Raw genomic sequence first — 23,831 nt, forward strand, 5'->3', positions numbered from 1 at the left:
CAACAACTAACTAAGGAAGCTGGAAAAAGCTTCCTTATTTGGTGGGTTCTGCCATAATTGTCCACAATGCAATTTTGTGAAACTTTCTCAGAAGGATCTAGTAATGACCACTGTCAGAGTCAACATACTGAAATAGTCTGATACCTGTGTTCTTAATTAAATTAGATACAACATTCAATAAATGTAATTAAGATTCATTAAGTGCAATATCCTGTTCCTTCATGATTGCATACAGAATTCCAGAGTTTAATGAAAATTTATTTGAAAGTATGAAAATCATTTTACTGGAGTCTTTCTTTTCTTAGAAGAAAAGAATGTAACAAAACTTCTCAATGCAGAATGAGTTTTCTTATTAATCCAAATCTAGTACTTTGAGGGTTACACTTTCTCCATTAGGTTGTTGATTTTGAGCCTTAATGATCAGTATTGGCTTGGGACTCTCTGAATACAGATATTTCATGAATATATTTGGTTCTTATGTTCTTAATATAATTTCCCTTTATAAAGGCCTAATCCAAAATTTATTAAAATTTTTTGATCAGACCACAATTAATTTATACTGCCTTGTTCCAAAGTTCATTGCATTGTTCTCCTTCCTGCCTCTGGAAGAGTTGTTGTGTTCAGCCATGGTAAAGCATTCTTTCTACTCTGCCTCCCTCTGGGAAGCACCCTGATGCTTTTTACAAACATCCTGCACAAAGATATGTTGCACTATAAGGTCTAAAAATACATTGCACTCTGTTGTATTGAAGTGACCTTTGTTATTCATTAGTGAATCAGCAGCCTTGTAACTGTGGCTTAAAATGAGCTATTTTAATAGGTCTTTATTGTCAGTGATGATTTCCTTGATTTAAATATACTGGAGCTAAGATAATTCTTTGATTGATTCATTATGTAAACTATTTGTTTCAATATTAGAATTACATTCTTTACATACTAGTTGGCCAAATGGAGAGATTCCTTCTTTAACCCCCTCTGAAATATATTCCAGATTCTTAATAGGTTCAACTAAGGAGGGTCTTTTTCTTCTATTTCCCTCACTTCTGGGCAAACCCCACTTCTGCTCTTGGCATAGAGGTTTACATATGCAGTGGGTCAGAGGGTGTGCACCTGGCACATGAAAGAGAGATCAGTGAGGCTATCCAAGGTGAACAGGGACTGGAAGATGTGTCCGGGACCAGTGTGTTCAGTCCTACACATATTCACTGGTTGTTACACCATATGGACCGAAAGGCATGAACCTCTTCAGTCTGCAGGGAAAGATCCCGTGCATGCAGCTTAATATCTAGGAATAGGTACCAATCTCTATATTTCCATCTTACTCTTTTAAATAAGGAAATTAAGTGCAACAAAATGTAGAAAATACTTCCGCTAGGTTAATGTGGAGATTAAGAGCATAAAAATCAGCAATTATGGTTTTCACATCTGTGAACAGGCCACATTGCTCATATATATATCTAAAAGCATTACAATTAATGCCATAAATAGTAAAATGCTACATATGCACAACGGGCTGAGTTACACTTGCTTGTGGGAACTATATCTTGAATTTCCTGAATTTTGGGCAGTTAGTCTCAAATTAACAATGCATTGATGTGTGTGTGTGTCAGATGCACACAGAGAAAGCTATTACATTGTATGTGTTGAGGTGGGATTTTAAGAATTAAATGGATTCACTGCTATTTCTCACTCTTCAGTACAGTATGCTTTCTGCTACCAGAATTAGGCTCTTAATCTAATCAAATAAGCAAACCATCCCATACCGCCATTTTAGAGAATAGTGAGAACTTTGTAAACAAGGAAAACCACTGAATACAATTGAATGATAAGATCACACTCCATCATGCTGCTTAACATCTGGTAAAAATTAATTACATACAGTATTTATAAAAGGCATTGAAGAGACAGAGAATTCAGACAGACACAGGACACAACAACCCATTCCACAGAGCAACGGGTTAACCTTTTAGCAGTGCTATATCACTACAACAGGATTACAGCCTTCTAGCTCTGAATCCCGTCAGTATTATACATTTACTTTTAGCAAACTTTTTGCAATCCTTGGGGACATATCTTGGTTCTTCCTCAACTGCAGTTGTGCAGTGGAAAGGAACAGGGCAGGATTGGAAAGGCACCCCAAGTAGTCCATGTCCTGACGGATCTTCAGAGCTCTGCTGTGCCAGGGCTTCCTGCATCCCTGTAGGTGTGAGAAGGGTTGAGATGTGAGAGAGCTTGGATCCATGACTAGGCTGGTCCACTGACCATTCTCCTTCCATGAAAGGTGGTGGTGTTTACACTGGCACTTTTCTTTAAACCCCCCGTGTACAGCACTCTCTCTAATGTAACAGGAGGGCTATACTTGGTCTGATCTGAATCAGATGGTAAAAACGCCAAGCCTTGTTCCTCGATTTTGAGCCAGAAAAGGGACAAATGGCAGAGACTCCCTGAAAGTCCACTGGGAAATAGGTGGTCAGATACTATGGTGATGGGCAGCAATATAAAAAGGGTAGTTCTGTAGGCAGCGTAAAATCTTTAGCAAGATAGTGTCCAATCTACAGGTTTTCCCCAGAAGCAGCTGCACTGAGGCTAGTGTAGCAGTGGGAGGTTTGAAGAAGAAAGCTAACATAAAGAGCCCAAAAGCACCCCCGCTCCAGGGGTGATTGCAGCCACATTGTCGTAGCTATGCCAACTCTATGCGCTGTGTTGAGCATTCCTGTCCTCTCAGCCTAGGAGATTCCAGGTCACAGGTGTGCAATGGTTTCAGGACTTACCCCCGTTATATCTGGGCCAAACATGAGGGACCCCACCCCCCAAAGTTTTAACCTCGCTTGTGGATCCAAAGGGAGTAGTTGTCAGGTATAATTACCTGATTCGCCTTCGCAAATATGGAGATTGACACACGTTGTACGTGTCTTAACTGCAGCTGTAAAATTATAGGTTCGGTCACTTCTGTTATAAACCGTTAGATGTAAATGATTGCAGCTGATGTCTCCTGATTGGCTGAAGAAGGGGTGGTTAGTGGAGCATTAGTGGAGCATACTATGCTGAGAAATCTAGAGTCTGTACAAACAATACCCTATGCTGGTAGAAGTAAAAGTCTAGAATCAAACAAAATTAGACATAGGGAATAAAGGATGGATTTACAGTTTCTTTGAGTTGTTCAGGAACAAATCAGTAAATCAGAGGCTTGGAGCCAATGTGGGTTGAAATAACATCTAAAGAAAGACCAGAAAAGCTTTTATGCAAAGCCACTGTCAGCTTCCGTAGGACTTTGAGCGTTGGTTTTACTGCACAGAAGGAAAAACAAAATAGGATATCTCAGTGAGTTTAACTGAATCTAGAAACAAAAATAAATGGAGGGGGAAATAACCTACTACCATTATTCCAACTAGATATCTCCTTTATGTATTGAATGATGATTTTTCCCTCCCAGATTGTGTCATGGGAGGTATAGCTGACAACCACCCTTTATCATGGCGGCGGCGGTGGGGAGGGCTGTTTTAAGTGTTTTAATTTAGATGAAGGATGATTAAAAAAAAAGCTTGGCAACAACATTAATAACGCATCTTACAGGTTGTAGTAGCCTGCTGAAAATCAGACTGGATGTTCAGATCCCAAGGGTGGAGTAGTGAAAACTTTAGCTTCGGTTGTTATTACTTAGAAAGACTCTTTTAATGATGTCTGTTATTTGATGAAAACCATTTTAACAGCACAGCTGAATAATCACTGTGCTTTAAATTCATTCCACATGACGAATGGAATGGAATTTGGTTTTAGAGACTTTTAGAGCTCTGTACAAAATGAGTTGGATACTTGTAGTTCAGCGAATGTACAGGCAAACGGAGAAACTATTATATATACAGCAATAGCTCCCGTGCGGCTCTGGACATTGCATACAGCCTGAGTGTATGCCTTTTTAATAGAAGAAATTGTGGATGGGGCATTGGGATTACCTTTTTAAAAACACGCTGTGGCCTTTGATTTCTATCTTTGCAGCACCCAGAAAAGCAGCAGGACTGAGTAGGATATTGGACTAACCTGTATTCGACTCTTGGGTCTTCTACTGACTTGCTGTGTGATCTTGGTCAAATCACCTGACCTCTCCCCTCTCTGCTTTTCTTTCCTTCTGTTACCCTTTGTCTGATTTGTCATTTTAGACCATGATCTTTTGGGGACAGAGGCAATCTCTCACAGTGCCTAACACAGTGGGGGACTAATATTAAATGGAAGCCCCTAGCGGCTCATGGAATATAAATAACATCTTTCAGAGAGACTTTGGTGTAACATCACTCACAGTGTAGCAGTGTTGCACCTGTTCAGTATTTGTTATCCTTGGGTGCAAGTCCAAATCTAAATGTAATATTCAGCTGGGTCCTGAAGTTTCTTTTCTTTTGTCAGTTTGAGATGTTTGAGCTTGATTTAACCCTTCAACAATTAGTAGAAAATAAGTGACTTTTATTGTATTGGGCTGATAATCCTGAAAATAAACCCCTTACATAAACTTCATTTGTTGAAGGTTTGAAAATACAAGATTCCTTATATAAAAATGGATTTTTCTATACTCGGAATATAACTTGATTTTTTTCCCTCCAGACACAAAATCTCCCCTGGCTTCACACTTGCCCACTGGTGGTAAGGATCCATTACAATGTTTGGACACGTTGATAGGATTCCCATTAGAGCATAACTCCCTTGCATGGTCAGAGAAGTTAACTGCGGCGTGATGCAAGACAGGCTTACAAGAAGCTGAGGACTTTTGTCTCTACAGTGAGCATCTAGCCCACGCTGATCTAGGAAACAAAAGGCCAAGGGGACCTGAAAATCTAATCCAGGCCTTTCACATGATAGCATGTGGGGGCTTTCAGTGCAAGAGACATGACTACCTAGTATTGAGACTGGGCTGCTGATGCCAAGAGGTTAATGACTCACAAGGCATTAGTCAGTGTCGAATAATGAGGAACATTTGAAATGACATATGTGGTAATGACTTGCCACTTAAATTTCTGATCTATTTAAAACCCCCTATAAGCTTGAAAAGATCACAGAATAGAAATGTCTTGCTCAATAGGCAGTTCTTTATTCCATATACCCCACCAGAGGAGATTTACCACGCTCGAGAGCATATGAACAAAATGAGAGGGAGCAAGCGAGGGAAGATTACAGAGCAGTTGTCTTGTATCTGTATCAGGTACTTACAGAATACCAACCACTGTGCTTGGAGGTTTTTTTTTGGTTTTTCACCTAATTACTTAATTATCATGGCTCTTGATATTTGTAGACAAGGAGAGTGGCTTTTACACACAGGGCGAGGATTTTCAGAAGGTGGTTCAAGTCCTTCCACTGAAATCAATAGGTGTTTCACACATACTTTCAATAGGAGCAGAGTTTAGCCAATGCTGAGTGTTTTGTGAAAATCCCTCCATAAATTCTAATGCTGGCCAGAATAGAGCACAGTTTGTTCCTATTGTCTGTAAGCGGCTTAGCACAATTGCCATTGTAGTGGTACTCATCTATGCAAAAGGGATCATTACACTCCCTGGGGACATCACACAACCTGTGTTCTTGTCATCTCATGGTAGAAGTTTAAAACATTCCATCAGGTCACTAAATTAATTGTTTTTTGTTCTTTTTGTGCCTCTGTTGGTCTGTGTGGTCTGTGTTGTCATCAGGACCTAAATTCCCTGCTTTGGGCTCAATTTTGAGAGGCCCTGGGCACCTAATAAATATCTTCAACTTCTAATTAGTTCAGTGGGAGCTCGGGGTGCCCAGCACCTCTCCAAATGTGTCCCTCTGCTGCTGCTTCTGTGGTGTCTCCATTACAGAAGGTTTACAACGATGGCGATCTCTTCTGTACAATCTCTTTGTGGCTGAATAATCCTTTTAATCCACCTGTGGTACCGTTGTCCACCCAAGTCCTTCTTTTTCTGCCTCATGTTTGCCAACCATCAAGTTTCCTTAAAATGTGCCCTGCAAACAGAAGCTGTTTTCATAAGACTTCTGACAAGCATTTGCTGGTGTCCAGTCATCTCTAATATTTTTGGTTGGTTAGTGGCTAACCATGATATGCTTTCAAAGAGAAAATGGATTGATTTTCCAGTCACTTAAGGCTGATCTGTACACAGTTTTTGTTCTGCTATTACCATACCAATATTAGCACCCATATATGATCCAACCACAGATTGGTCCTGCCTGATCCAGCACCCTTGAGAGTCCCAAACGAGGGAGCTTGCCAGACCAAAGGAGATCAATTCCAGCCCTTCTGCTGCAGGTCTCTGGGCTCTCCGCAGGGACACCAACTGCCTGACTAGGCTCCCCTTCTGGCCACCAACTCCGCTGCCAGTCTCCTGTCTGTAGGACCAGCTCTACTCCCGCCACCAGACCAGCTCTGCTCCTGGCCCTGGCCAGGGCTCCCAACATCCAGACCAGTTCCATTTCAAGCCCCCCAGCCACCCGACCGGCTCCACTCCTGGCCCTGGCCAGGGCTCCTGGCCTCTGGACCGGATTCATTCCCACCCTGGCCTAGCTCTCGGCTGCCAGATTGGTTCCAGCCACTGGACCCCTTGATGCCAGACCCCTCACCCCCCACCTGGCTTCTGGTCCCAGCTGTCCTCCAGCTGCCACCACCCCCCCCCAACCCAGCTTCACTCCTGGCCAGCAGCCCCTGGCCACTGGACCAGCTTTGCTCCGGGTTTTGGCCAGACTCCTGGCTGCCAGGCCCTCTGCCACCAGACTCCCAACACCTCCCAGCATCTCTCTTATCCAGGGGCTCTCTGGTCTAGCAACATCTGTGATCCTATTGGACCATGGATGTTGCTGGACCCAGAGAGTCCTGGACCAGAGAGGTTTAATGTGTACACATATATTTTGGAATTTACCACTTTATACTGGTTTCTGAAGTGTATTCAAAACTTGTTGGAGTAGCAAAAACTGTGCCGATGAACTCTTACGCTAGAGTCAGTCATAGAATCATAGAACACTAGGACTGGAAGGGACCTCGAGAGGTCATCGAGTCCAGTCCCCCGCCCTCAAGGCAGGACCAAACACTGACCATCCCTGATAGACATTTATCTAACCTACTCTTAAATATCTCCAGAGATGGAGATTCCACAACCTCCCTGGGCAATTTATTCCAGTGTTTGACTACCCTGATAGTTAGGAACCTTTTCCTAATGTCCAACCTAAATCTCGCTTGCTGCAGTTTAAGCCCATTGCTTCTTGTTTTATCCCCAGAGGCCAAGATGAACAAGTTTTCTCCCTCCTCCTTGTGACACCCTTTTAGATATCCGAAAACTGCTATCATAACCCCCCTCAATCTTCTCTTTTCTAAACTAAACAAACCTAATTCCTTCAGCCTTCCTTCATAGGTCATGTTCACTAGACCTTTAATCATTCTTGTTGCTCTTCTCTGGACCCTCTCCAATTTCTCCACATCTTTGTTGAAATATGGCACCCAGAACTGGACATAATACTCCAACTGAGGCCTAATCAGCGCACAGTAGAGCGGAAGAATGACTCCTCGTGTCTTGCTCACAACACTCCTGTTAATGCATCCCAGAATCATGTTTGCTTTTTTTGCAACAGCATCACACTGCTGACTCATATTCAGCTTGTGGTCCACTATAACCCCTAGATCCCTTTCTGCCGTACTCCATTCTAGACAGTCGTTTCCCATTCTGTATGTGTGAAACTGATTTTTCCTTCCTAAGTGGAGCACTTTGCATTTGTCTTTATTAAACTTCATCCTGTTTACCTCTGACCATTTCTCCAATTTGTCCAGATCATTTTTAATTATGACCCTATCCTCTAGAGCAGTCGCAACCCCTCCCAGCTTGGTATCATCTGCAAACTTAATAAGCGTACTTTCTATACCAATATCTAAATCGTTGATGAAGATATTGAACAGAGCTGGTCCCAAAACAGACCCCTGCGGAACCCTACTTGTTATACCTTTCCAGCAAGATTATGAGCCATTAATAACTACTCTCTGAATACGGTGATCCAGCCAGTTATGCACCCACCTTATAGTCACCTCATCTAAGTTGTATTTGTCTAGTTTATTGATAAGAATATCATGCAAGACCGTATCAAATGCCTTACTAAAGTCTAGGTATACCACATCCACCGCTTCTCCCTTATCCACTAGACTCATTATCCTAGCAAAGAAAGCTATCAGATTGGTTTGACATGATTTGTTCTTTACAAATCCATGCTGGCTGTTCCCTATCACCTTGCCTCCTTCCAAGTGTTTACAGATGATTTCCTTAATTACTTGCTCCATTATTTTCCCTGGCACAGAAATTAAACTAACTGGTCTATAGTTTCCTGGGTTGTTCTTATTTCCCTTTTTATAAATGGGCACTAGATTTGCCCTTTTCCAGTCTAGGGTAACTATTGAAGTCAGAGGAGTTTCAACAGTGTAAAGCTTCTGTGAAAGGAGAATCAGGCCCTAGGTATCTGCTTTGTGTCCGTAATATATCCCTGATTGAATTCCTAGCAAACTGTGATGTACCTTTTCTCCTTGCAATCCAAAGCAAATACAAGTAGCAAAAGTAGGTGTTTTTCCATTTTTTCCAGTAATATAGGTCATGAATGATCATTATTTTTATGGGTCTGCAATGCCTATAGAAATCAAAGCTATGTAATATCCATTGCAAAGTGTTCTGCTAACCCTGTCCAACCACATTCATGCCTGCAGTAGGGATGAGGGTCTGGTAACTGGAAACCTGTCGTGGAAGGAATTCCAAACACAGTCCTCCAACTAAAAACAGCTCTCTCTGCATGGCGTGTGCTACATGAGACTTGAGGATTGTATCAGTTTACGTTATCTGATTTTGTAGTCACGCATTGTTGATAAAAGAACAGGAGGAGACAGCACCTCCACCAGCTCAGCCCATAAATAATCTGTGTGTGGTATGTTTGAGGTTAGCATGACATTGCTAGACATCTGCCTTCTACTGAGAGGTACAAGCGTCTTCACTGGCAGCTACAACAGAGCCTTGTGCTGCAGTTTCCTCTTCATGCTACGATATAACATTTGGGAGTTTTTCCAGCTTTTTAAATGCAAAAACCATTATCTTCATTGATACATGTTGGTTTGAAATGGCACAGAACATTTGTTTTTAGGAGTAACCAGCCTGCAAAATGACAGATTTTAATGAAACCATGAACAATGCAGTGACTTTTTAAAAATCTGCATCAACTTTTTAGCTATATGTGTGAGTTACAGTGGCACTTATACCACTTACATGTGCACGCTGAATATTCAGCTATTGAAGTTCTTGGTGCTACCGCCTAGAGCCAGCACTGCTTTTTCTGCTATGGGCCAGGACCTTAAATATCAGCGAAAGAGAGAGAGAGGGACCGACTACATTGCAACCAGGATTTTTAAAAATATAAGTTGGAGGTAGTTTTAAATGCAAACTCTCAGAAGAAGCACTTTGTATGTTGTTGTAAGATTGTTTGCCTCGTTTCATTCCTGGATCTGTTCTTGGTTTTTATCTTCTTTATATCCTTTCAATGTAGTTAGGGCCCTTTATATGTATCGCTCCATTGTGATGCAGGGTCCTTTATGACCCTGTTTTCTTGAGCACTCCCATCATGGCTTTTGTAGCCTCAAGCGATCACCCAGGATCTCTCTAAGCAGTCTATGGCTACACCACACAGCTTTTAGTGGAATGACTATGCTGCTGAAAGGCACGCAGTATAGCTGCTCTTTCTTGGCAAGAGAGAGTTCTCCCGCTGACCAAAACTTTCACTGCTCCCTGAGCTGCACCCGCTTTCTCATCCTGCTGACAAAGCCCTGTTCACAGCAGCGTTTTTCATTGGTTTGGGGGAAGGAATATTCTATTAAACACTCCTGAACAGCAAGTTTGCCCAAGAAGTGCCAGTGTAGACAAAGTAGAAGAGGGCACAGGCGCAGTATTTTAATCATTCTTTAAAACAAGGGTTCTTTTGGGTTCCTGATTACAGAAATAGATCACAGTTCCTAACTGATCAAGGTTTTACATGTCAAACAAAGACAAAGTCTTGCATAGACTTTTTCCATCAAAAAGGATGCAAAAGATGATGCAGCCAAGTGTAGGTTTCCATTAGCTACTGAGTATGTGACTCTTTGAGGGGTATCTCAATAAGAACTTCTCTTCAGAGCAGAAGAAACATTTTCTCACTCTGATAACTGGAGAATTACTGAAATGGGGACATCACAAGACCCAAGAAAGCAGAAGTTGAGCAAGTGGGAAGGAAAGCTATTTGTAGTTTATATGCAACTTTTTCAATGACACCCATTTAATTTTAATCACTAAATTAACTTTTTGGAAAAACAAGAGCTTCCTTAAGGATTCTGCTCCTTTCAGTTAACATGTAAACAGCCCTGAAAGCTCTCAGAGATCCATAGCAAAGCCAGGGAATGTCACAAAAACAAACTGGAAAAGAAAAACATCTTCAGGCCTTCTTTATCCATCAGCAAGAAGCAGCAAACGGCACAGGCACAATATTTTAATCATCCTTTGCAGGTTACCTTTAAAACAAGGGCTCTATTGGGCTCCTAATTACAGAAATGGATCGCAGTTCCTACCTGATCAGTGTTTTAAAGGTCAACCAACACAGCTCCGAACCAATAGGTTAGGGATTGAAACAAGTTATCAGGGAATGAGGGGAAGTTGGCATGACCTCTGTCTGTGCCATACCTTCTCTCTGAGGGCACGTCTAGACTTGCTTTCACTTTCGAAAGAAGATATGCAAATTCCCTTTTTCAAAATAACCGTGTAAACTTCTTTTTTTTAGGAAGAACAGTTCTTTCAAAAAAGGGGTTTCTCGAAAGAACCGTGTCTAGACTACTTTATTTTTCGAAAGAACCTCTTTTGAAAAAGCGATTGGAAGAATATATGCAAATTTGTGCCAAATTTGCATATCTTCTCTTGAAAGTGAAAGCAAGTCTAGACATGCCTTTGAGAGTGGGGAATAGTATGTCCCATCATCCCAATTCAATAAACAGGCTTTTAAAAGACACATTGCCTACATCTTGTCACTGTTTGGGGAGTGAGTATTCAGGCTGTGCTAAAGGTTTTGTTTGATTCCTTCCTTGAAGACCGTGTTCCTGCCCTTCTCTCTTTCTGCAACTTCCTTGACAAGAACTATATTAACTTAGCTGGTCCTGCATCTTTGCTCTTCACTGGGAAATGCACAAGTGAGCCAGTCAGTAAAAGACTGAACTACAAGATCATCTCCTTTCCGTGCTGTTGTTTAAGTTCCCCATCTGCAGCCAGCCATTAAGCCCACTGGCCCCTAGGTCAAACAACTGACCAGAAAGCAAACAGCTGAGGGTCCGCTCAGCTCTCACTCAGCATGTGCTCCTAAAGGGCATGCTCCTAATCAGGCCCTTTGGAGTGGCTGGACCCGCTTGACCCAATTTGTGAGGTTTGGATGGGTCCCATAGAGCAGTGATTTTCCACTTCAAGTTGTTGATCTGACCCACAATCTGTGGGTCACTGGAGAGGTGTGAGCCAGCGTTCTGAACTCTGAACCCCCCCAGCAGCTAACAAAAACAGAGCGGGTGGAGGGAGGGAAGAATTTCATTAGGTCCTGTGCCAAGAGAAAATGCAGAGTTGTTTTGCTTCTACTCAGAAATGAACACCATGTCCAAGGGGCTGCAATTACAAAGGTGTTTGGTTTGGCTTATGGGGTTTCTTTTAAAGAAAAGTAATAACACACACAAGCAGACAATATAAGGTCAGATGAAAATTGAGGTGTTTCAAAGTAGCAATGCATTCACCTCTGGAATCACCATTCCTGGAAATTGCCCCCACTTCTTCCTTTACTCTTGTGAGGGAAGCTCTTCCTGGGAACGACATTTAAGATGCCGCAGGTTGGTGTGTGAGTCGGAGGAGTGTAGAGGCTTAAAAAGCTGATTTTTTTTTTGTGCCCTTATACAAAATAAGTCTTACACATTTTTAACTGCTGGTTAACGTTAACATGAGGTAGGGAGTGGAGGCTCCAAAGAGTACTTTGAACCACTCTCTGGCTCCCTTTAATGCCAGCAGCCTGGATCTGAGAGCAAATCACACATAATAATCTAACAAGCATGAAGTGGGGGGAGGGGAGTAGTAGAAACATGGAGCATAAGGCCAGAAGGGATCATAAGATGATCTAGAATGAATCATCAGGGAACAGTTCAGTTTCACCATCCAGGGCTTATTAGAAATAGGAACAATGGCTTGGGTCATCCCTGAGGAAGGGATCCAGGCAAGGGGGCTAACACATCCACAAAGAATTCTTTGTTGAGTTTTCCTCAGATCCTTCTCCTTGAGGCTTGCCAGCAAAGCAGACTTGCCAGGGCTCCGATAGCCTCCCCAGGACTGGCCCTCAGAGACGACTTTTAAGTGTGCGCTGCTTTTATCCAAAGTGTGGAGGAAGCTGCAGAAATAGTAACACGCTGGCTTTTCCAAAGGGTCTCTCGGAGTGGAATCATGCCTGACCCCGTCCGTTCCTTCCCATCCTCCAACTGACAGTCCCTGGCCCCACAGGCATAGCTCATCCATTTGTACTCACCCCCCAAAGAGGGACTTCCCCTCTGCATGGGGAAAATTGGCCATCAAACCTCATTTCAGTACTTCTGTGGTTGAATCTGGATTCTTCATTCCCAAATGTTACTCTGTCACACGTCTGAAAAGAAGCCATTCCCTCTCTGTCCAAAGCCTCCTCTCCTCCTCCCCGCTGTGTGGACACATAACGTGCTGCCTTTGCCATCCAGACCCTTGAAGAGTAAAGAGACACGAGGGTGCAAGCAGTGATGCATGACTGCTTGTTCCCAGAGCAGCTGTCATTGCAGCTTTGACAGAATCTGGTTCCCACCCATTACGTTTAAAATACTTTAACATCATGAGTTCAGCTTTGTATCAAGGGTCCAATTCAAAATGGCTCAGGCTCCCACTGGGCTGTGCATCTGTCCTAGGCACATTTGCATCATTTAGAGTTTTTTAAAAACACAATTAGTAATATTTCTGTCTTAATGAGAACAGCTAAGAAAAATGATATTAAAACATATGAGCATTAGCTTGATGAACACCCTTTTCTCTCGGATCTTGGAAACAAATGCCAAGTATGACACACACGCGTTTGTTCCTTTTATTTCTTGAGTTACAACTGCTTCAGCTTTTAATTCCTCTTGCACATACTGACAAGCTTCCAGTAGCCATGCACAGTGTGGCTGGCTCGTCATCATTCTCACCCCCTCTGATAGAAACACCCAGAGCAGTCCTGCGGCTTGCTGCGGAAGTGAGACTTTGTGGCCAGGCCTATGTGTGAGAGTAGACGCGCCAGTTGTCTGAACACATGTGGGTTAAGAGTCCTTTTAGTATCTCAGAGGGTGGCTTCGGCCTCTTCAGCACTTTGCCTGGACTGTCTCCTGAACAAACCAGGAGTGTCTGTCTTTTATAATGTTGTGTTTTTAAAGCAAAAAGTCTCTGGGGACCATCGGGTCCTAAAAGTCCAAGGCCTGGAATTCTTCCTTTCTCTCTTTCCATTTTAAACAGGAAACATTTGCACTAAGCGATTCCAGGGGGAGTGTTGTAGGTTCATTTCAAGGCAGATAATGTTTGTTCATTGCCTATGTCTGTGATTTACCCCATGGGCTTAAACGAGTGCAGCAGAAAAACACATGTTGTGTTTCACTTCATACAAAACAATTTTCGATGGCATCTGGGAGGGGAGCATGGGTTAAGAAATGAGAGGCAGGCTTATAAAAGCACTGTGTGAGAAGAGAGGACTTGGTGGAGGAAGTGCAAGTCATCAGCAGCCAGTTGGACACCTCATATCTTTTACAATAGAGATTAGCTTAATAAATCCACATCAATGTATTTAAAGAAACAGCTGATGAGTTCAGTCCTGTGCCCCAGAGCAGGTGTTACTGATTCACATTTTCAGACTTCTCTTTGGGTTAGAATACCTGAAGCCTTCCTTGGGCTTCTACTCAGGCAAAAAATTCCACTGAAGTCAATGGAAGTTTTTGCCCTAGTGAAGTATAAGGACATTTGCAGCCACGATGGTAAAACTGCTAATTGTGCTGACCTGTAAGAGATGCTGCGGTGACATATCTATGCACAAGGATTATTTTTGCCTTTTAGAAGTATCACACATTAAACTGCTGAGGAGAACTAGCAATCCCTCATTAGCGTAAATCATGGAATTTAAGACAGAAAGGTACAAGAGGACTTTATAGAACATCCGCTGGGATTACATAATCACGTGCTGCTTTTCACATGCACCAGCGCTTGCCAAACCCTTACGGATGCAGACAAGTTACAGAACAGGCTTAACATCAGACTCTCCAACTCACAGGGGGGTTTTGAAACCTCACTGGCGGCTAGCCCATTAAACACAAATACTGTATCCTAACAGCCCTGGTGTTTCTTCCAGGAGTTCCAAAATTTCCCACTACAGTGTTTTGAGAATTTCACAGTCTGACATATTAGAAGAAAAAAGTGAGCCAAGGCTGGAAGGTGTGATTATTTGTGCACAGAAGGCTTACGGGATTTGCAAAGCTGTAGCCCAAACTCATCTGTTTATCCTCAGGCTAGATAAGACACAATCATACACACATTGTTTAAAGGTCTTTGTTTCCATTATGGCAAATGGATGAAAGGAGGCCAGCTTTGTGAGTTGAAGGGCTCTTCCTTTGTTGATGGGCCATGATGATCGCAGGACCCCTGCGCCCAGTGTCCTGTGTATTAGAGATACTGCAGCATGCAGCTGGGAGGGTTTTTTCACTCTCTAGCTCTGCTTTGACTCATCAGGTCAAGTCACTGGTATTTCCTGTCCCACATTAAATGCAGAACTTTAACTACAGTGTGTTGCTGGCTTGGAATTTTGCTTTATTTATCTAGATGTATTTTCTTCCTCCCCAGGTGTGGACCTGCAGAACCCATGGAGTATTTAACAGGGCCACGGGTGATGTACAAAGAGAGAGATCTTCCATACTACCAAGGAGGGCAGCCTGCTGTCCACCCCTCTAAAGGAAACTACTCTCGAGCACAAGATCTGAGGGCAGCAGAATTGCGATACCCCCCATATTACCCAGCCCAACACCTAACCACCCAGCACAAGGGACCCCTCCGTCAGGATGTCCCACCTTCACCTCCCCAGATGCACAGAGTGCCAGCTTACAATGAAACGAGCCGAACCAGACAGCGTGGGAGCAGCCCGGACCAATACCAATATAGACAGCCGGATTCCAGGCAGAAGAATCCCATGACTGCAGCTGTATAGCCTAAAACTGGACTTTGTCAGCATGGGCTGGGTCGGAGGATTCCTGCTTTTGGTCCTCACAAGCTTAACTGCATGTAGGGATGGCACATGAACTGGAATCGTTCTTACTGATCCGGCCTCAGAATAGGTTCATAGGAATCTTGGGCCATATCAAATTAAGATACAGTGCCTTTTAGGTACGTGAGTTACCTAACAGTCAAATGTTTTAACACCAGTTAAAAATAGGAAGTTATGGCTAAAAAGTAAGTGTGACTGTTAGTACAGCTCAGGGCGATTTACCACATATAGCTACACAGGCACACAGCACACCGTCGGTAAAAGACCAGTGGTATTAGCACGAGAGTCCACGTTGGATCCACACCACAGGAGTATTATATCAGAGAAGCCTTCTCGTGACCTGACACGTATGCAGTACAGTGCTCCCTGCCTGCAAGGCTGTTCTCAGGAGCAAAGAATCTTGTATAGTCTGTGCCACGTCCAGCAGTGAGTTTACACATGATTTCCATGCTGTTCATCTCCCACTTTAACCAGCTGTTTAAAATTTGGGGAATGCCGTAGTCCCTGCTTTTTAATCTTGCCTCTGTCTCCCTCTTTCTGCTTGTTTGCTGGAGCTTACATCTGGTAGCCCTCATATTTGGAGTAGGTCTGCATCAAGTTTATCTGCTTTGCATATTGCTAATGGTACAGTTGGACTCGGAATAATCTTCATCAGCTGTCGGGCAGTTTGGAGAGTATTTATAAAACTACCTTACAAGATAATTAGGGGAAGAGGCACCATCTGAAAAAAGTCTGTCTGTCTGTACCCGTGTGTCTGTCTAATACAGAGCACAGCTCTTAAACGCAACGCCTGGGGGCAGATGTTCAGCAGCTGTCAATAAGTGTAGCTTCCTGGACTTTAGTGGAGCTAATCCTATTTATGCCTGGCCTTAGGCGTGAAGTACGGTAGGGCCATTAAAGATGCTGCTCCATCAAGTATTCAGATGGATCAGGCAGGGCAAATCCACTATTTGCCCCCACTCTCCTCAGGTTTGCATAAAGGTGTCTTCTGGCATATCAGTTAATTAATTCTGAATCTGTAGTTGTAAGCGTCTGTCCTATTCGCCTGCTGTGACCGTGCCTGGCTCCTGCCCTGGGAATTCTCACCTGTTCATGCAGGACCCACTGCATTCAAGAAAGGAAACTCAGCCTCTGGCAGTGCAGATTCCATGCTAAGTGCCAAACGCCAATTTGCATGGCAGTGACCTGCCAGGGGAGGGGAGAGGAGATTTTAGGCTTTTAAAAGCAACAAGAAGTGGGGAGGAGAATGAGGATGTGAGAGGAGAGATTGCTTTAGAAGCTGGGTACAAAGAAACCAGGAATGAGGAGAATGGTTTGAAACAATAAAGGCTTTTTCAAACACGTAGGAGAGGAGAGAAGCTGAGGTTGATGGAGAAAGAGAAGACAAGGAGAGGGACAAATGGGGAGAGAGGGAGAGAATGTAGGAGAGGGATCTAGCCTCTTTCCCCCAGTTCTCCAAAGACATTGGATTAGGGCAGAAGGAAGAGGAGGTGGCCTGACAGGCTTAGAGGGGAAGTTAAAGATGCCCTGAGGCAGTTTGAAATGTCCCTCCCAGCCATGCGACTTCACAGCCCACAGACATTTACTACCCAATCTAAGCAGGTTTCACTTGCTTGGATGCTTCTCTCAGTGATTTGTCATGTTAAGTACCGCTTAGGGAGCCACAGAGCCTGGAACTGGAAACACATTTTAAGTAGCTTCTGAGCATCCGTAATTCTTCAAGCTCTGGCTTTGGAAGCATCAGAAGCTAATTTGAACCCTCTCCTCTCAGAAAGAGGCCTCAGACCTGGCCTGGCTCACGCCATTTGGTATGCAGCACATGTACCAGGATTCATTACACAGGTCCCCTCCCAATTCATTGGGTGTGTATCCCTTTGTCAGGCCTGGTAAGGGTTCATTTGATCTCTAGAGTGCATGGTGAATCTGGGTCTCATCGGTTTACACTGCTGCACTCACAAAGGGCCCTTCCAATCATCAGATGCATTCCCGTTTCACTCGACAACACTGTGTAGGGTATATGCCACACACCGGCATCGCTGAACAGGCTTTCTGTACTGGGTGGTACTGTGATATACCCAATTAATAAAGATTTGGTAGCCCTAGGATAGCTGCTAGCATGAAGGTCCACCTAAAGTGAAGTGAAAGTGAATTAAAATGTTTTCCTTTTTTTTTTTTAATACATCCCCAAATACAGTTGCTCCAGCTGTAAAGAAACTCTGTATTTGTGACAGTGGCTTGATCAAGCCTGACCACAATTAAGAACAGCTCTGGATATAAGCTACTGCCTTATCATTCATTACCCACTAACCCTTCAAATGCTCCTCTGCACAGCACAGCTTACAGAACTCATTTACAGTATTTCATGAGCCAGGGCCAAATAAAACCAGGATGGAAACAGCTTCTGGGTTATTTATGGCCTTTGAAGGGCTTGCTCAGTTGTCTCTATGTAACCTGATGCCTCCTGTGAAAGCTCCCATTGACTGCAATGGCACCACTTGGTTAGGGCACACAGATCAAACAAGCACCTTGCAAGTTGTTAATCTTACCCAACAGGTAATACAGAAGAAACTTAAAAATAGAAAGAAGTAGACACTAATATAATATATATGGATGCATCATATACAGCTGGAAGCTATGAAGGAGAAAACTTCTGACCTTGCTGGGGGACAGAAGCAAAAGGTATTACAGCCCATCTCATTAATCGCGGGGGCTCGTCTGGGCTGATTTAATATCTTGTAGAGGTACAGTATTTGCAAAGTATGATATATAACAACTGTAGATATAGTCTGCTTCTGTGCAATGTAAAATGTACGACTTTAGCACCATATTGTGGAAAATATGTACCGTGCAAATTTCACGAGGTGCTACAACTGACAGTTGAAAATACACCACTTGCAAAATCTAAAAGAGCCGTTAAGTAACAGGTTGCTCTTTTCCCCATATGTCCATATGCTTTGGAGTGTTATGTGTCTGAAATGCTCTTGACACATAGTTGCCTCACATTCCCTCATCAAAAATGTGCCAATCCAGCAAAAACCTTCCTGCCGTGAGAGTTTGCAAGGATAACCCTGGTTACTGCAGGAGCCAGAACACTGTACATGTGCACAGTAGTGGGAGTCAAGATTAAACAAGCAACCTACTTGCATGCCAGGAGGGCTGCTGCGACTCCCCACACTGCTGGGCTGGGTTGGCCGAGTTGCCACATTGCTTTCTGATTCTGGTGAAGGGGCAGTTGGACTGTGTCTGTGAAAGATTTAGTGATACAAATAGAAATCCGTGACTTTGAGTGACCAAGCACTAGTGATCCACTGACATTGGTCCGTGAGGAAACATTACCACTGTGATAACTACTATTATAAGATGACTCTGGGGGAAAAGGGAGGGACCCAAGAATAAAAACAACCCTTGTTCCCTAAATAATGCACATTGCCCTAAACACCAGCTCACACAAACTAGAAATAGCGTCACATGCTGCCTAATTTTTGTATAGAGTGAAAGTGCTACCTCCTCCTCTTCATAAGCATCAGCAAAGATTTGGTTTTCCGAAATCTGAGTGAATCCCATCTGATTTCTCTTCTGGGGCCTCCTGATCCTGAGGTCTTCCACTGAAATGGAATTGCTCCTCCCAAAATGGAGACCTGTTTACTATCAACATATAAACCAGGATGTTTTGTTGAACCGTCGCTTTTCTCTTTGGTCTTGGCTTTTTTACCTGACTCTGGTTGTGTGTGTTGAATACAAAATATTGTGAAATCATGGGGCACTGAGGGTTCAACACCAAATTTGAAAATAAAAAAATTGGTACCACAAATGATTTTTCATTGTTGTTATATGCAACTATATAAATTTTACCTGTTTTATTTTGCATTAAAATAAAGGCTTTAAGACTATAAACCACCATCTGTTTGCATATTGATTCTCTTGCCTCTTGGCACTTCTGAAGGCTTCAGTTTCTTGGTCTGTGATCTGGGGTGGTCAGGATTTATGGGAGAACTTCAAGGAAAATCTGGCATGGCTGCAGGAAATGGTTATAATGACTCATTACACTTAACTTTGATTCCTTGAGAGCCAGCTTTGAATGAGTGCCCCAGCAGTGTTGTAGGAGATGCTCTGCTATTGGACATTCCAGATGTGTTATAAAACCAACGTCCTGATCCCATGGCACTTTTCACAGACATATTAACTCCTGTCATCTGCTGACTGACCCCCTTTAAGAGGGAACAGGGTCCAGTGTACCTGTGACTGAATCTTATAAAGCAGGCACCTGAATCTTATAAAGGAAGATGTAGCAGAGGCTGCAGAGGAATTGCAGCAAGAGGGGGTGCCAGCAGGAGACCCTTGACTAGAAGAAGAGTTTTAAGCTGGAAGGCAGACCTAGAAAACTGAGCTTCGGCTAGGAGTGGCTTTGTGAACAGCAGCCAGGAAAAGAACAAGAGCTCCGGATGTGATAGAGGACTCCAGAGAGAATGAACTTTGGGGATGTGGTGAAAGATTTTATTTTGGAACCTTGCATCTTGTATTTTGAACTGTTCCTGTTATTCAACCAACTCCAGGCAGGGATGATATTGGCCAGAAAAAAGTCTGTGTGGAATTCTCAAGGGCCATGAAGATGTGAAACCGAGAGCCGCTATGCGACGCCTGGCCACTGGAAGATGCTCTTCTTAGCACACATTACCTTCTGATCCACACGGACACCAATTTTGAAAGGTCTCCAGTCAAAGAATTGGGACTTTTAGCTAAAGCTGGATGGTAGATAAAGTGTTGATGCATGTTGCAAATTCCCCCTTTGCTAAAGATAACCGGAGAGCTAGCTAGAGATAGTTAGAAGGCATAGGCAGAGTAGAAAACACAATAATCATTATTTCAAAATAATGTAGTTGCCAGAGAAGCAAGGCAAATTGTTTTCCAAGTTTTCCCAAATGCAGCACTCTACTGCCCTGGGAACTGCGCTCACAGGGCGTAAACTGCATCATGCTTCCATCACTGCTTCCTCTTTGCGTAAAGAAATATGTGGGGTTTTAACCAAGCGAGTCTCATCTATTTTAATGAGTCATGCAGCTAGAACCGCTGAGATTGCATACGGTTACACGACTATTCAATTACATGATATCCAATATCCCTCCTGGGGACAATGCTGTGATCACCGTGTACAAGAGGAATAACTTTGGCATGGGCCTAAAAGGTGCTTGACAAGCCACACATCCAAAAAGCCAGTGCTGGCAGTGCTCACAGCGAGGGTTGCCAGCTTTCTACTCTCACAAAACCAAAACCCCTTGCCCCGCCCCTGGTCATTCTATTCCCCCTCCCTCTGTCACTCTTCCCACCCTCATTCACTCATTTTCTCTGGGCTGGGGCAAGAGATTGGAGTGCAGGGTGGGGGAGGTGCAGGTTCTGGGATAGGGCTGGGGATGAGGGGATTTGGTGTAGGAAGATGCTCCAGGCAGGGACTGAGGGGTTCAAAGGACAGAAGGGGGACCAAAGCTGGGACAGGGTGCTGGGTGCCCCTCACCCTTTGTGGCGTAGTGGGGGACTGTCTGCTTTGTAACCCAGGGTCCCCCTGCGCTGTGATGTGAGATTCTCACTGACTCTTCCAAATGTGTATTAACCCAAACACCTAGGCTGTGTCTACACTGGCCACTTATTCAGGAAAAGCAGCCGCTTTTCCGGAATAACTTGCCAGCTGTCTACACTGGCCACTTGCTTTTCTGGAAAAGCACTGACGATCTACTGTAAAATGGTCAGTGTTTTTCCGGAAAAACTATGCTGCTCCCGTTCGGGCAAAAGTCCTTTTCTGGAAAAACTGTTCCGGAAAAGGGCCAGTGTAGACAGCCCAGTAGAATTTTCTGCAAAAAGGCCCCGATCGCAAAAATGACGATCGGGGCTTTTTTGCGGAAAAGCGCGTCTACGTTGGCACGGACGCTTTTTTGGAAAAAGGGCTTTTCCGGAAAAGCATCCCGCAAATGTAGACGCGCTTTTTCTGGAAATACTTATAACGGAAAACTGTTCTGTTTAAAGCATTTCCGGAAATGGGTGCCAGTGTAGACGTAGCCCTGGGCTCAGCCTCCCAGGGAGAGAGACAAAGGGAGAAAGGTGGAGACCAGCACCTGGCTGGAGGGGCCTGGGAGGGAGGCAGTGGCTGTCTGGGAAGCATGGAGAAAAGAGAATAAGCTGGGGGCATAGGGGGATGGACCCCTAACCCTAGGGTCTGAGGCATCCTGGCCCTGGCCCCTGTAGCCACATCACATATGTGCTGTGCTGTATCCTGAAGGAACAATAAACCCCTCTCTAGTCTACGACTGGCCGAGTCTGTTCTTGGGTGCAGGAACGGGGGAACCCCGACTGCGTTGTCACACCCTTACAGCAGCCTTCAACTACTGAAGGGAGGGTCCAAAAAGGCTAGAGAGAGGCTGTTCTCAGTGGTGACAGATGGCAGAACAAGGAGCAATGGGCTCAAGTTACAGTGGGAGAGGTCCAGGTTGGATAGTAGGAAAAATTACTTCCCTAGGAGGGTGGTGAAGCACTGAAATGGGTTACCTAGGGAGGTGGTGGAGTCTCCATCCCTAGAGGTTTTAAGTTCTGGCTTGACAAAGCCCTGGCTGGTTGATTTAGTTGGGGTTGGTCCTGCTTTGAACAGGGGGCTGGACTTGATGACCTTCTGAGGTCTCTTCCGGCCCTAGGATTCTATGATTCTGGTTGGGGGTGCAGACTCTGCTGGTGCTGGGTCTGAGGGGCTTGGGATGCAGGACGGTGATCTGGGCTGGGATTGGGAGAGCCAGGGGATTGGGGATCAGGCATGCAGACTCTGGGGGGTATTTATCTCAAGCTCCAGACAAGCCCCCCTCCAGCTCCTACACGGAGGCAAGGCCAGGTGGCTCTGTGTGCAGCACTGTCCTCGGGCACTGCCCTGCTGCTTCCATTGGCCACAGTTCCCAGCCAATGGGAGCTGCAGAGCTGGCACTTGGGGTGGGGGCAGCATGCAGATCCCCTGGCTACTCCTATGTGTAGGAGCTGGTAGGGGGGACATGCTACAGTTTCTGGGAGCCTGCAGAGCCAAGACAGGTAGGGAGTCTGCATTAGCGCAATTGCACCATGAGCTGGACTTTTGACAGTCCAGTTAGTGGTGCTGACTGAAGCTCTCAGGGTCCCATTCCAGTCGAAAACTGGCCACCCAGCCTCCCTTCTTGCAGCAAAAAATCTAGCACAGAGGGGCCCTAAATGGAAACTGGCTTGCATCACGTTTCCAGAAGAACATCTGCATCTGAAAGAAAATAATTTCTTGGGAAACATGTCCAGTCGAGTAAAACTCCAAAATAAGACATTCAATTGAGAATTCTATATAAAACCCATGCCCTTTGCCTCCAGCAGGTAATGAATAAAAATGCTATAAAGAAGCAATGAGCATTCAATGTTTTATATTTAAAATATGTTTTGTGAGGAAAACAATGCACCATAGAAATGGGACTGAAAGGTTCTCAGAGATAATGCCAGAAACCGCAAGATGTTAACTGCATTGTCATATAAGTTTCAAGGTAGGATTTTAATTTTCTCTTATGAATCATAGAAGCAGTAGTGAAAGCTGCCATTAAAATTCATTAGAAGAAACATAAACTCACATTAAAATCTACCCCATTCTTTGAATTCTTGGTCCTATTAGTATGAGCTGTCGGCTACTCTGCCAAGCCTCACCTACACTGTGTGATTTAATCTAGGAGCTGCTCTGCTGAATTGGAGTTTTTCATGCGTCACATCTGTGAATCCAAGGGGGTGGGGAGGAGAAGGGGGGGTTTAAAAGCCCCACAAAGTGCTGCTTTAAATTGCAGCTTAGATTTTAAAAGCAGAAACCTCATGCTTTAAGAGCCTGGGTATGTCCATGTTTTTCTGTGCATACAGAAGAGCAGCAGGTTTGAAAAGGTGACTTGAAAATAAAAGAGGAAATATGCCTCGCTGCATATTGGCCCCTATTGGCCCCACATCCAGTTTTCCTGTTCAAAATGCTCCCAGCAGTTTTCTCCTAAACACAATGAGCCCAGTTCAGACATGTAATATTCATGTCTAGGGATCTGGCAAAATGGGGCACAGTCAGGTTATGAGGGGCCAATGGCAGGGAAGGGCCTCAGTATGAATTACATATCACAAAACAAATTATTAAGTCATCATATTTGCATAAAATTAAAACATGTATTTACTAAATTCTTCAAAAAATGTTGTTTTCCTAGCGTTAGCTGTTGCAAAGTAATGAATTGTGTCATTGTAATTCAAAGACCTGACAATTTCCTTCTCGGTGCCCAAGAGGGACAAAGCACTGAAGTGTTCTTGAGTCATGGCAGATCAGAGGACATTTTAGACCCTTGTTAGAAGAGAGAAGGAACAGTCTTCACTACAGTTACTGATCATTAGTGACAAATACAACTGTAATATGCAGTTTCAACATGTGGGAAACATTCTCTCTCACTGGGTTCAGTGATAACTGGGTGCATACAAATAGATACGCTTTCGCCATCTTTTCTTTCTCT

The 23,831-nt window shown here is 43.9% G+C and overlaps 1 protein-coding gene and 1 long non-coding RNA gene across 6 annotated transcripts in view; one reads left to right on the forward strand and one right to left on the reverse strand.

Annotated features, from left to right (window-relative positions):
- The window catches only part of PARD3B (par-3 family cell polarity regulator beta), a 604,960-nt gene extending 585,744 nt beyond the window's left edge, over positions 1 to 19,216 (forward strand). For all 5 annotated transcript variants that reach the window (XM_075934324.1, XM_075934322.1, XM_075934323.1 and 2 more), the window contains one exon: positions 14,901 to 19,216. In XM_075934324.1, the coding sequence (XP_075790439.1) occupies positions 14,901 to 15,261 (361 nt within the window). In that variant the 3' untranslated portion in view covers positions 15,262 to 19,216. The remainder of the gene's footprint in view (positions 1 to 14,900) is intronic.
- On the reverse strand, positions 1,954 to 18,563 carry LOC142830256 (uncharacterized). The gene is made up of 2 exons (XR_012905407.1): positions 18,459 to 18,563; positions 1,954 to 2,197 (listed from the first exon to the last, which is right to left on the reverse strand). It is a non-coding gene; the product is annotated as an uncharacterized LOC142830256 (long non-coding RNA).
- Positions 19,217 to 23,831: the final 4,615 nt, after the last annotated feature.

The sequence above is a fragment of the Pelodiscus sinensis genome, chromosome 7, assembly GCF_049634645.1.
Source record: "Pelodiscus sinensis isolate JC-2024 chromosome 7, ASM4963464v1, whole genome shotgun sequence".
Classification (NCBI taxonomy): domain Eukaryota; kingdom Metazoa; phylum Chordata; order Testudines; family Trionychidae; genus Pelodiscus; species Pelodiscus sinensis.